Source organism: Scyliorhinus torazame, chromosome 24 (assembly GCF_047496885.1).
Source record: "Scyliorhinus torazame isolate Kashiwa2021f chromosome 24, sScyTor2.1, whole genome shotgun sequence".
Taxonomy (NCBI): Eukaryota; Metazoa; Chordata; class Chondrichthyes; order Carcharhiniformes; family Scyliorhinidae; genus Scyliorhinus; species Scyliorhinus torazame.
The window spans coordinates 4,361,698-4,375,627 of record NC_092730.1 but is presented as its reverse complement, the minus strand read 5'-3'; the positions used below and the strand labels follow the sequence as shown (position 1 = coordinate 4,375,627).

Sequence of the window (13,930 nt, the reverse complement as noted above, 5' to 3'; positions counted from 1 at the left end):
GCTCTGCCATTTCCCGAGCGGCCACTAGGTGGCAGGCAGGTAGAGGCAGGTGAGGGCTGGAGTCCGGAGAATCCACTTGCTGCAGGAGGAGGCCATTCGACCCAGCGAGTCTGCACCCGCCATCCGAAAGAGCACCCTGCCCAGACCCACTCCCCCTCTCGTTCCACTAACCCTCACCTCACCTTTTGGGCACTAAAGGAGCTGCGAAACGGCAGTGCTAACCACTGTGTCGCCTTTGATCCAAAAAACAGTTGCAATCCAATGCACGGGCTCCACAAGACACACCAGGACCCAGGCTGGATGTCAGCCGATAGGCCGAGACATTCCCAACCAGGAGGAGAGGCAACTCCCCCATCCCTACCCAGGGATGCCCTCTCCCACGGGCTGGTCACCATGGAGAGCAGGGGGGGGGGGGGCAATTGGGGAAGGGGATCTGGGTCCACCGACTGCACACCATTTCACCCCTCCGTGACGCGGAGGTCAGCGGCCCCACTCCCCAGAGAGAACAGCGAACGCCCCAGGGGCTAGATTGTTACCCTGGTGCCCGTACCCCCCCCCCCAATCTCTCCCGGTGGCCCCCCCCAACACCTCCTCCGCTCCCGAAACTCCCCTGGACCTCGAGCGACGCTGCTGGGGGTGGCAGCTCTCTGGCGGCAGCTCTCTGGCGGGTTAGACGGGCAGCATCTGTCCAGGCGGCTAGAATCCCCCCCGCCTGGTTGGGCAGAGCTTTCGGGCCGTACCATCGGGAGGGGGAAGAGCGGGGGGGGGGGGGGGGGGGGGGGGCATTGGATGCAACCAAGATAAACAGAGGGAAGCCAAGGGGGAGGGGGGGGGATTCGGCCCGCAGGCTTGTCGTTAGCCGGGCTGTCTGATTAGTTCCATTCCTGCTGGCCCCTGGCAATTCCTCCCTCAGGAATTGAGTCACACAAGGAGAGTGACCGATGGTCAGCTGGGCACTGGGTGATGGGCAGTAAGTCCCGAGGGGGGAGGAGGGGGGGGGGACCCACAATCTCATTACCTGCGGACAAATTTGGAGGTGAATTTGCTGAAGATGTTGCCTGATGCCCCTCTCCGCGATTGGCTGTTGCCGTGTGACAGTGTGGGCGAGGCCGGGGGTCCATTGAAGGCGGTGTTCTGTTGGTCGCGGAATTGACGGAGTTGTCCGCCGTCGATGGTGCGCCGGCTAGCCACCCCTCTGGGGAAGTTGCTGTGCTCGGTGGCGGTGCTGCTGATGTTGTGAGCAGAGGGAGAGGTAGCGGTGATCCGCTGGGGCGCAGTGCTGTGGGGGAAACGGACACTTGAACAAGGAAGCTGCAAACAGAGGGCAAAATACAGAAACACTTCACACTCATCACCCATAACACAGGGAACTGTCGGAGGGTCAGTGCTGAGGGAGTGCTGCACTGTCAGAGGGTCAGTACCGAGGGAGTGCTGCACTGTCAGAGAGTCAGTACTGAGGGAGCGCCGCACTGTCAGAGGGTCAGTACCGAGGGAGTGCTGCACTGTCAGAGAGTCAGTACTGAGGGAGCGCCGCACTGTCAGAGGGTCAGTACTGAGGGAGTGCCGCACTGTCAGAGGGTCAGTACTGAGGGAGTGCCGCACTGTCAGAGGGTCAGTACTGAGGGAGTGCCGCACTCTCAGAGGGTCAGTACTGAGGGAGTGCCGCACTGTCAGAGTGTCAGTACTGAGGGAGTGCCGCACTGTCAGAGGGTCAGTACTGAGGGAGTGCCGCACTGTCAGAGGGTCAGTACTGAGGGAGTGCTGCACTGTCAGAGGGTCAGTACTGAGGGAGTGCCGCACTGTCAGAGGGTCAGTGCTGAGGGAGCGCCGCACGGTCAGAGGGTCAGTACTGAGGGAGCGCCGCACTGTCAGAGGGTCAGTGCTGAGGGAGTGCCGCACTGTCAGAGGGTCAGTACTGAGGGAGTGCTGCACTGTCAGAGGGTCAGTACTGAGGGGGTGCCACACTGTCAGAGGGTCAGTACTGAGGGATTGCTGCATTGTCAGAGGGTCAGTACTGAGGGAGTGCCGCACTGTCAGAGGGTCAGTACTGAGGGAGCGCCGCACTGTCAGAGGGTCAGTACTGAGGGAGTGCCGCACTGTCAGAGGGTCAGTACTGAGGGAGTGCCGCACTGTCAGAGGGTCAGTACTGAGGGAGTGCTGCACTGTCAGAGGAGTCAGTACTGAGGGAGTGCCGCACTGTCAGAGGAGTCAGTACTGAGCGAGTGCCGCACTGTCAGAGGGTCAGTACTGAGGGAGTGCTGCACTGTCAGAGGAGTCAGTACTGAGGGAGTGCCGCACTGTCAGAGGGTCAGTACTGAGGGAGTGCCGCACTGTCAGAGGGTCAGTACTGAGGGAGTGCCGCACTGTCAGAGGGTCAGTACTGAGGGAGTGCTGCACTGTCAGAGGGTCAGTACTGAGGGTGTGCCGCACTGTCAGAGGAGTCAGTACTGAGGGAGTGCCGCACTGTCAGAGGGTCAGTACTGAGGGAGTGCTGCACTGTCAGAGGAGTCAGTACTGAGGGAGTGCCGCACTGTCAGAGGGTCAGTACTGAGGGAGTGCCGCACTGTCAGAGGAGTCAGTACTGAGGGAGTGCCGCACTGTCAGAGGAGTCAGTACTGAGGGAGTGCCGCACTGTCAGAGGGTCAGTACTGAGGGAGTGCTGCACTGTCAGAGGAGTCAGTACTGAGGGAGTGCCGCACTGTCAGAGGGTCAGTACTGAGGGAGTGCCGCACTGTCAGAGGGTCAGTACTGAGGGAGTGCAGCACTGTCAGAGGGTCAGTACTGAGGGAGTGCTGCACTGTCAGAGGAGTCAGTACTGAGGGAGTGCCGCACTGTCAGAGGGTCAGTACTGAGGGAGTGCCGCACTGTCAGAGGGTCAGTACTGAGGGAGTGCTGCACTGTCAGAGGGTCACTACTGAGGGAGTGCTGCACTGTCAGAGGGTCAGTACTGAGGGAGTGCCGCACTGTCAGAGGGTCAGTACTGAGGGAGCGCCGCACTGTCAGAGGGTCAGTACTGAGGGAGTGCCGCACTGTCAGAGGGTCAGTACTGAGGGAGTGCCGCACTGTCAGAGGGTCAGTGCTGAGGGAGCGCCGCACTGTCAGAGGGTCAGTACTGAGGGAACGTCGCACTGTCAGAGGGTCAGTACTGAGGGAGTGCTGCACTGTCAGAGGGTCAGTACTGAGGGAGTGCCGCACTGTCAGAGGGTCAGTGCTGAGGGAGCGCCGCACTGTCAGAGGGTCAGTACTGAGGGAGTGCTGCACTGTCCGAGAGTCAGTACTGAGGGAGTGCCGCACTGTCAGAGAGTCAGTACAGACGGAGTGCCGCACTGTCAGAGGGTCACTACTGAGGGAGTGCCGCACTGTCAGAGGGTCAGTACTGAGGGAGTGCCGCACAGTCAGAGGGTCAGTGCTGAGGGAGCGCCGCACTGTCAGAGGGTCAGGACTGAGGGAGTGCCGCATTGTCAGAGGGTCAGTACTGAGGGAGTGCCGCATTGTCAGAGGGTCAGTACTGAGGGAGTGCTGCACTGTCAGAGGGTCAGTACTGAGGGAGTGCCGCATTGTCAGAGGGTCAGTACTGAGGGAGTGCTGCACTGTCAGAGGGTCAGTACTGAGGGAGTGCCGCACTGTCAGAGAGTCAGTACTGAGGGAGTGCCGCACTGTTAGAGGGTCAGTACTGAGGGAGTGCTGCACTGTCAGAGGGTCAGTACTGAGGGAGTGCCGCACTGTCAGAGGGTCAGTACTGAGGGAGCGCCGCACTGTCAGAGGGTCAGTGCTGAGGGAGCGCCGCACTGTCAGAGGGTCAGTACGGAGGGAGTGCCGCACTGTCAGAGGGTCAGTACAGAGGGAGTGCTGCATTGTCAGAGGGTCAGTACTGAGGGAGTGCCGCACTGTCAGAGGGTCAGTACGGAGGGAGTGCCGCACTGTCAGAGGGTCAGTACGGAGGGAGTGCCGCACTGTCAGAGGGTCAGTACAGAGGGAGTGCTGCATTGTCAGAGGGTCAGTACTGAGGGAGTGCCGCACTGTCAGAGGGTCAGTACGGAGGGAGTGCCGCACTGTCAGAGGGTCAGTGCTGAGGGAGTGCCGCACTGTCAGAGGGTCAGTACTGAGGGAGTGCTGCACTGTCAGAGGGTCAGTACTGAGGGAGTGCCGCACTGTCAGAGGGTCAGTACTGAGGGAGCCCCGCACTGTCAGAGGGTCAGTGCTGAGGGAGTGCCGCACTGTCAGAGGGTCAGTACTGAGGGAGCGCCGCACTGTCAGAGGGTCAGTACTGAGGGAGTGCCGCACTGTCAGAGTCAGTACTGAGGGAGTGCCGCACTGTCAGACTGTTCATCCATTTCAATGCTGCTGACTGTGATCTTACTGAGCAGAAACTCCTTGATTTCCTTGTCCACCAAACCTGAAGCACCCGGGGTTGTTTCTGTGAGGGACCCTGCCCCCCCCCCCAATTGAGGGAATGGGTGTATTTTGCTCAGTGTGCCCCGTCCTTTCCTGAGGCAGTGACAGAGATTTGCTGAGCTGTTCAGCTCAGCTGTGACCCGGCTGCCTCAGGCTCCCCCCTTCTGTTGCCCACTGGAGCACTGACGGTGAATATCAATCCTGCTTTCCCCTTGCTCTGCAGTGCGCCCATCTTTCAGAGAGAGATATCTCATTCAGTGAAGGATGCCCCCTGGGATAATGTTTGCATTATTCATGCAGCGAGGGCTTCCCCTGCACAGCTCCTGATTCAGACTTCACTGCAGCAGAGGGAAAGTTTGCCCTGTGCCCGAGCACCCACCGGCCCTTGGCGCTGCTGACTGTCGGTAATGGGGAACCGGGAAGGCAGGCACCACCCCAGGGGAATCAATGCTCAGGACTAGGTAACTCTGTAGCACAAACAGACCAAATAGACGCGAACGGTCAGCTGCAGTGGAAGGCAGTCAGTCTGTGAGGCTGTAGATAACCTCCCGCCCCAGAACCTGTGAGCTGTGTAAAACTTGCCTTGGGCGCGTCGTCTCGTTGTTCGTCCCTGCCGATTTGGACGGGTGAACGGAGGTGGACATGGATTTGGTGTGCCGCGTTCTGGCCGACGTCACAGACAGCGAGGAGATTCGGGAGCTTTGCGTCGATGAACTGCGGGCCAAAAAGTAGATTTGTTAGTTCCGCTCCTCCCGCGCTAACCCGAACCCGCCCGCGCCGGATCCAGCCTCCACATTCCTCACACCCTCGCCCTGCCCCACCCACCCGCCGCTCGTCTGACCCGCCCGCTCTGTGTGAGAACAAGGTTCAGTCCAGATACTCGGGCTAACTGGGGCTGCAGTGCTGTGGGCGGGCGAGCGGGCCATGGACGGCGCTCTCTCGCGGGTCGGGGCAGACTCCGAGTGCCGAATGTCCTCCTTCTGCACTGGAGGGATTCTATGGAACAGAAGCGGCTTACCGGGATGTTGCCTGGCGTGGAGGGCGTTAGCTATGAGGAGCGGTTAGATAAACTCGGTCTGTTCTCACTGGAACGACGGAGGTTGAGAGGCGACCTGATAGAGGTCTACAGGATTATGAGTGACATGGACAGAGTGGATAGTCAGAAGCTCTTTCCCAGGGTAGGAGAGTCAAGTACTGGGGGACAGAGGTTTAAAGTGCGCGGGGAAAAGTTTAGAACAGATGTGCGAGGGAAGTTTCTTACACAGAGGGTGGTAAATATATGGGCCGCGCTGCCCGGGGAGGGGGTGGGAGCCGGTACGATAGCGGCATTTAAGGGACATCGAGACAAATATGTGAATAGGGTGGGAATGGAAGGGTACGGACTCCGTGTGTGCAAACGGTTCTAGTTTAGTCGGGTAGCATGGCCGGCACGGGCTTGGAGGGCCGAAAGGCCTGTTCCTGTGCTGTATTGTTCTTTGGGATTCTCCGCTTAGTGAGTGGATCCGTCGGGAATCCGCCAGATCGCCGGAGGTCCTGCGGGATTTGCCAGGGAAGCTGCCAGCCTCGCTGTGTGCAGATTGGCTGCCAAAACAACAGGGACCCCCTTCAAAGTACAGCCCCAGGGACAAAAGACCAACGTCTCTCCGGCCCCTGTTCATCCCCGCAAATTCCCAACGGAAACGAGGAGTGCACCTTTTCCAGTTCTTTCTAATAGATCCCGACAATCCGCACACCAACAACTCTTACAACATAAAGCTCTAACCTGACCGGGACGGCCAGCAGACACGCCACATTTCCCATAGAGTCCTCTCAGTGCAGGAGGAAGCCATTCGGCCCATTGAGTCTGCACCGGCCCTCTGATAGCACACCCCACCTAGGCCCACTCCCCCACCCTCACGCCGGGCAACGATCATGGCCAAATCACCGGCCCCTCTGGGCAGGGTGGCAGTGCCAGCCGGATCGGCACCCTCTGGGCAGGGTGGCAGTGCCAGCCGGATCAGCACCCTCTGGGCAGGGTGGCAGTGCCAGCCGGATCAGCACCCTCTGGGCAGGGTGGCAGTGCCAGCCGGATCGGCACCCTCTGGGCAGGGTGGCAGTGCCAGCCGGATCGGCACCCTCTGGGCAGGGTGGCAGTGCCAGCCGGATCAGCACCCTCTGGGCAGGGTGGCAGTGCCAGCCGGATCGGCACCCTCTGGGCAGGGTGGCAGTGCCAGCCGGATCAGCACCCTCTGGGCAGGGTGGCAGTGCCAGCCGGATCGGCACCCAGTGTGGGGCAGTGCCAGCCGGATCGGCACCCTCTGGGCAGGGTGGCAGTGCCAGCCGGATCGGCACCCTCTGGGCAGGGTGGCAGTGCCAGCCGGATCAGCACCCTCTGGGCAGTGTGGGGCAGTGCCAGCCGGATCCGCACCCTCTGGGCAGGGTGGCAGTGCCAGCCGGATCAGCACCCTCTGGGCAGGGTGGCAGTGCCAGCCGGATCGGCACCCTCTGGGCAGGGTGGCAGTGCCAGCCGGATCGGCACCCAGTGTGTGGCAGTGCCAGCCGGATCGGCACCCTCTGGGCAGGGTGGCAGTGCCAGCCGGATCAGCACCCAGTGTGTGGCAGTGCCAGCCGGAGCAGCACCCTCTGGGCAGGGCGGCAGTGCCAGCCGGATCAGCACCCTCTGGGCAGGGTGGCAGTGCCAGCCGGATCGGCACCCTCTGGGCAGGGTGGCAGTGCCAGCCGGATCGGCACCCAGTGTGTGGCAGTGCCAGCCGGATCGGCACCCTCTGGGCAGGGTGGCAGTGCCAGCCGGATCGGCACCCTCTGGGCTGTGTGGCAGTGCCAGCCGGATCAGCACCCTCTGGGCAGGGTGGCAGTGCCAGCCGGATCAGCACCCTCTGGGCAGTGTGGCAGTGCCAGCCGGATCGGCACCCTCTGGGCTGTGTGGCAGTGCCAGCCGGATCAGCACCCTCTGGGCAGGGTGGCAGTGCCAGCCGGATCAGCACCCTCTGGGCAGGGTGGCAGTGCCAGCCGGATCGGCACCCTCTGGGCTGTGTGGCAGTGCCAGCCGGATCAGCACCCTCTGGGCAGGGTGGCAGTGCCAGCCGGATCGGCACCCTCTGGGCAGGGCGGCAGTGCCAGCCGGATCGGCACCCTCTGGGCAGGGCGGCAGTGCCAGCCGGATCGGCACCCTCTGGGCAGGGTGGCAGTGCCAGCCGGATCAGCACCCTCTGGGCAGTGTGTGGCAGTGCCAGCCGGATCGGCACCCTCTGGGCAGGGCGGCAGTGCCAGCCGGATCGGCACCCTCTGGGCAGGGTGGCAGTGCCAGCCGGATCGGCACCCTCTGGGCAGGGTGGCAGTGCCAGCCGGATCCGCACCCAGTGTGTGGCAGTGCCAGCCGGATCAGCACCCTCTGGGCAGGGTGGCAGTGCCAGCCGGATCCGCACCCAGTGTGTGGCAGTGCCAGCCGGATCAGCACCCTCTGGGCAGGGTGGCAGTGCCAGCCGGATCCGCACCCTCTGGGCAGGGTGGCAGTGCCAGCCGGATCCGCACCCTCTGGGCAGGGTGGCAGTGCCAGCCGGATCCGCACCCAGTGTGGGGCAGTGCCAGCCGGATCAGCACCCTCTGGGCAGGGTGGCAGTGCCAGCCGGATCGGCACCCTCTGGGCAGGGTGGCAGTGCCAGCCGGATCCGCACCCAGTGTGTGGCAGTGCCAGCCGGATCGGCACCCTCTGGGCAGGGTGGCAGTGCCAGCCGGATCAGCACCCTCTGGGCAGGGTGGCAGTGCCAGCCGGATCGGCACCCTCTGGGCAGGGTGGCAGTGCCAGCCGGATCGGCACCCTCTGGGCAGGGTGGCAGTGCCAGCCGGATCGGCACCCTCTGGGCAGGGTGGCAGTGCCAGCCGGATCGGCACCCTCTGGGCAGGGTGGCAGTGCCAGCCGGATCGGCACCCTCTGGGCAGGGTGGCAGTGCCAGCCGTGTACACACCATGTGACCATTGTTCGACTGGCCGCACCCACCTGTCTTTTCCATTCTGCACGCCGCCCTGTTGACCGATGACGGCTCGATCTACCATCGGGGAGGTCCTGCCTCGGCTCACACTGCTGGCAGGCAGCGCGTTGTTCTGTGAGGGGGGTAACAGGAAAGAAAACACGCTGTTAGAGAGCGCAGCGGTCACAGGCAGCGGGAGCAGGGGGATCCCGGGCAGGGGGAGCAGGGGGATCCCGGGCAGCAGGAGCAGGGGGATCCCGGGCAGCAGGAGCAGGGGGATCCCGGGCAGGGGGAGCAGGGGGATCCCGGGCAGCAGGAGCAGGGGGATCCCGGGCAGCGGGAGCAGGGGGATCCCGGGCAGGGGGAGCAGGGGGATCCCGGGCAGGGGGATCCCGGGCAGCAGGAGCAGGGGGATCCCGGGCAGCGGGAGCGGGGGGGATCCCGGGCAGCGGGAGCGGGGGGGATCCCGGGCAGCGGGAGCGGGGGGGATCCCGGGCAGCGGGAGCGGGGGGGATCCCGGGCAGCGGGAGCAGGGGGATCCCGGGCAGCGGGAGCAGGGGGATCCCGGGCAGGGGGAGCGGGGGGATCCCGGGCAGCGGGAGCAGGGGGATCCCGGGCAGGGGGAGCAGGAGGATCCCGGGCAGGGGGATCCCGGGCAGGAGGAACAGGGGGATCCCGGGCAGCGGGCGCAGGGGGATCCCGGGCAGGGGGATCCCGGGCAGCGGGAGTGGGGGGATCCCGGGCAGAGGGAGCAGGGGGATCCCGGGCAGGAGGAGCAGGGGGATCCCGGGCAGCGGGAGCGGGAGGATCCCGGGCAGCGGGAGCGGGGGGATCCCGGGGAGCGGGAGCGGGGGGATCCCGGGCAGCGGGAGCGGGGGGATCCCGGGGAGCGGGAGCGGGGGGATCCCGGGCAGCGGGAGCGGGGGGATCCCGGGCAGCGGGAGCAGGGGGATCCCGGGCAGCGGGAGCAGGGGGATCCCGGGCAGCGGGAGCAGGGGGATCCCGGGCAACGGGAGCAGGGGGATCCCGGGCAGCGGGAGCAGGGGGATCCCGGGCAGGGGGAGCAGGGGGATCCCGGGCAGGGGGAGAGGGGGGATCCCGGGCAGGGGGAGCGGGGGGATCCCGGGCAGGGGGATCCCGGGCAGGGGGATCCCATGCAGGGGGATCCCATGCAGGGGGATCCCGGGCAGCGGGAGCGGGGGGATCCCGGGCGGGGGGATCCCGGGCAGGGGGAGCGGGGGGATCCCGGGCAGGGGGAGCGGGGGGATCCCGGGCAGGGGGATCCCGGGCAGGGGGAGCAGGGGGATCCCGGGCAGGGGGAGCGGGGGGATCCCGGGCAGGGGGAGCAGGGGGATCCCGGGCAGCGGGAGCGGGGGGATCCCGGGCAGGGGGATCCCGGGCAGGGGGATCCCAGGCAGGGGGATCCCGGGCAGGGGGATCCCGGGCAGGGGGATCCCGGGCAGGGGGAGCGAGGGGATCCCGGGCAGCGGGAGCGGGGGGATCCCGGGCAGCGGGAGCGGGGGGATCCCGGGCAGCGGGAGCGGGGGGATCCCGGGCAGCGGGAGCGGGGGGATCCCGGGCAGGGGGAGCGGGGGGATCCCGGGCAGGGGGAGCGGGGGGATCCCGGGCAGCGGGAGCGGGGGGATCCCGGGCAGCGGGATCGGGGGGATCCCGGGCAGCGGGATCGGGGGGATCCCGGGCAGCGGGAGCGGGGGGATCCCGGGCAGCGGGAGCGGGGGGATCCCGGGCAGCGGGAGCGGGGGGATCCCGGGCAGCGGGAGCGGGGGGATCCCGGGCAGGGGGAGCGGGGGGATCCCGGGCAGGGGGAGCGGGGGGGATCCCGGGCAGGGGGGGCAGGGGGATCCCGGGCAGGGGGAGCAGGGGGATCCCGGGCAGGGGGAGCAGGGGGATCCCGGGCAGGGGGAGCAGGGGGATCCCGGGCAGGGGGATCCCGGGCAGGGGGAGCAGGGGGATCCCGGGCAGCGGGAGCGGGGGGATCCCGAGCGGGGGGATCCCGGGCAGGGGGATCCCGGGCAGCGGGAGCGGGGGGATCCCGGGGAGCGGGGGGATCCCAGGCGGGGGAACAGGTTCCAGGCCGAGGCAATGCCGCTAACGCAGGGTGTCGGGATCCACACTCACCATGGTGGATGGGGTGGTAGTTTTCTTCCTCTCTGAGCCACTGTGCGGACTTGCTGGCCCTTTCACGTTGCTGTTGGAGCGGCGTGAACCCTCGTTCTCATCCTCCTGCTGTTTGGAGTCAGTGCTGTTTGCCTGGTTTCTCCTGGAATTGGAGTTGGGGTTGTTGGGACCCGCTGGAGCAATGATACAACAATCACAAGTTACGGAAAGGTCAGGGTGAATGTCAACCGACTACAGCAAGGAGCACAGACACGGTAAATAAGCCTTGTTTCAGGGCAAAAAAAACCCAAGGGACAAACTCGCCTCATCCCACAACCTACTTCACCGAAACGGAGCTGAAATCCTACCACAAAATCCAGAAACAACACGGGGTTAGATACAGAGTCAAGCTCCCTCTACACTGTCCCCATCAAACACTCCCAGGACAGGTACAGCACGGGGTTAGATACAGAGTAAAGCTCCCTCTACACTGTCCCCATCAAACACTCCCAGGACAGGTACAGCACGGGGTTAGATACAGAGTAAAGCTCCCTCTACACTGTCCCCATCAAACACTCCCAGGACAGGTACAGCACGGGGTTAGATACAGAGTAAAGCTCCCTCTACACTGTCCCCATCAAACACTCCCAGGACAGGTACAGCACGGGGTTAGATACAGAGTAAAGCTCCCTCTACACTGTCCCCATCAAACACTCCCAGGACAGGTACAGCACGGGGTTAGATACAGAGTAAAGCTCCCTCTACACTGTCCCCATCAAACACTCCCAGGACAGGTACAGCACGGGGTTAGATACTGAGTAAAGCTCCCTCTACACTGTCCTCATCAAACACTCCCAGGACAGGTACAGCACGGGGTTAGATACAGAGTAAAGCTCCCTCGACACTGTCCCCATCAAACACTCCCAGGACAGGTACAGCAGGGGGTTAGATACAGAGTAAAGCTCCCTCTACACTGTCTCCATCAAACACTCCCAGGACAGGTACAGCACGGGGTTAGATACAGAGTAAAGCTCCCTCTACACTGTCCCCATCAAACACTCCCAGGATAGGTACAGCACGGGGTTAGATACAGAGTAAAACTCCCTCTACACTGTCCCCATCAAACACTCCCAGGACAGGTACAGCACGGGGTTAGATACAGAGTAAAGCTCACTCTACACTGTCCCCATCAAACACTCCCAGGACAGGTACAGCACGGGGTTAGATACTGAGTAAAGCTCCCTCTACACTGTCCTCATCAAACACTCCCAGGACAGGTACAGCACGGGGTTAGATACAGAGTAAAGCTCCCTCTACACTGTCCCCATCAAACACTCCCAGGACAGGTACAGCACGGGGTTAGATACAGAGTAAAGCTCCCTCTTCGCTGTCTCCATCAAACATGCCCAGGACAGGTACAGCACGGGGTTAGATACAGAGAAAAGCTCCCTCTACACTGTCCCCATCAACACTCCCAGGACAGGTACAGCACGAGGTTAGATACTGAGTAAAGCTCCCTCTACACTGTCCCCATCAAACACTCACAGGACACGTACAGCACGGGGTTAGATACAGAGTAAAGCTCCCTCTACGCTGTCTGCATCAAACATGCCCAGGACAGGTACAGCACGGGGTTAGATACAGAGAAAAGCTCCCTCTACACTGTCCCCATCAAACACTCACAGGACACGTACAGCACGGGGTTAGATACAGAGAAAAGCTCCGTCGACACTGTCCCCATCAAACACTGCCTGGGCAGGTACAGCACAGGGTTAGATACAGAGAAAAGCTCCCTCTACATTGTCCCCATCAAACACTCCCAGGAGAGGTACAGCACGGGGTTAGATACAGAGAAAAGCTCCCTCTACACTGTTCCCATCAAACACTCCCAGGACAGGTACAGCACGGGGTTAGATACAGAGTAAAGCTCCCTCTACACTGTCCCCATCAACCACTCCCAGAACAGGTACAGCACGGGGTTAGATACAGAGAAAAGCTCCCTCTACACTGTCCCCATCAAACACTCCCAGGACAGGTACAGCACGGGGTCAGATACAAAGTAAAGCTCCCTCTACACTGTCCCCATCAATCACTCCCAGGACAGGTACAACCCGGGGTTGGATACAGAGTAAAGCTCCCTCCACACTGTCCCCATCAAACACTCCCAGGACAGGTACAGCACGCGGTTAGATACAGAGTAAAGCTCCGTCTACCCAGTCCCAATCAAACACTCCCAGGACATGTACAGCACGGGGGTTAGATACAGAGTAAAGCTCCCTCTACACTGTCCCCATCAAACACTCCCAGGACAGGTACAGCACAGGGTTAGATACAGAGTAAAGCTCGCTCTACACTGTCCCCATCAAACACTCCCAGCACAGGTACAGCACGGGGTTAGATACAGAGTAAAGCTCCGTCTACCCTGTCCCAATCAAACACTCCCAGGACAGGTACAGCACTGGGTGAGATACAGAGGAAAGCTCCCTCTACACTGTCCCCATCAAACACTCCCAGGACAGGTACAGCACGGGGTTAGATACAGAGTAAAGCTCCCTCTACACTGTCCCCATCAAACACTCCCAGCACAGGTACAGCACGGGGTTAGATACAGAGTAAAGCTCCGTCTACCCTGTCCCAATCAAACACTCCCAGGACAGGTACAGCACTGGGTGAGATACAGAGGAAAGCTCCCTCTACACTGTCCCCATCAAACACTCCCAGGACAGGAACAGCACGGGGTTAGATACAGAGTAAAGCTCCCTCTACACTGTCCCCATCAAACACTCCCAGGACAGGTACAGCACGGGGTTAGATACAGAGTAAAGCTCCCTCTACACTGTCCCCATCAAACACTCCCAGCACAGGTACAGCACGGGGTTAGATACAGAGTAAAGCTCCGTCTACCCTGTCCCAATCAAACACTCCCAGGACAGGTACAGCACTGGGTGAGATACAGAGGAAAGTTCCCTCTACACTGTCCCCATCAAACACTCCCAGGGCAGGTACAGCACGGGGTTAGATACAGAGTAAAGCTCCCTCTACACTGTCCCCATCAAACACTCCCAGGACAGGTACAGCACGTGGTTAAATACAGAGTAAAGCTCCCTCTACACTGTCCCCATCAAACACTCCCAGGACAGGTACAGCACGGGGTTAGATACAGAGTAAAGCTCCCTCTACACTGTCCCCATCAAACACTCCCAGGACAGGTACAGCACCGGGTTAGATACAGAGTAAAGCTCCCAAAACACTGTCCCCATCAAACACTCCCAGGACAGGTACAGCACGGCGTTACATACAGAGTAAAGCTCCCTATACATTGTCCACATCAAACACTCCCAGGACAGGTACAGCACGGAGTTAGAAACAGACTAAAGTTCCCTCTACACTCTCCCCATCAAACACTCCCTGGGCAGGTACAGCACGGGGTTAGATACAGAGTATAGCTC

The 13,930-nt window shown here is 62.2% G+C and overlaps 1 protein-coding gene across 1 annotated transcript in view; it reads right to left on the bottom strand.

Moving 5' to 3' along the window:
* mark2b (MAP/microtubule affinity-regulating kinase 2b) overlaps window positions 1-13,930 on the bottom strand; it is a 121,435-nt gene that overhangs the window by 39,809 nt on the left and 67,696 nt on the right. Inside the window, exons 6-9 of the mRNA XM_072489650.1 lie at window positions 10,503-10,675; window positions 8,393-8,496; window positions 4,978-5,109; window positions 1,019-1,279 (exon numbers count right to left, since the gene is read on the bottom strand). Of these exons, the coding sequence (XP_072345751.1) occupies window positions 1,019-1,279; window positions 4,978-5,109; window positions 8,393-8,496; window positions 10,503-10,675 (670 nt within the window). The remainder of the gene's footprint in view (window positions 1-1,018; window positions 1,280-4,977; window positions 5,110-8,392; window positions 8,497-10,502; window positions 10,676-13,930) is intronic.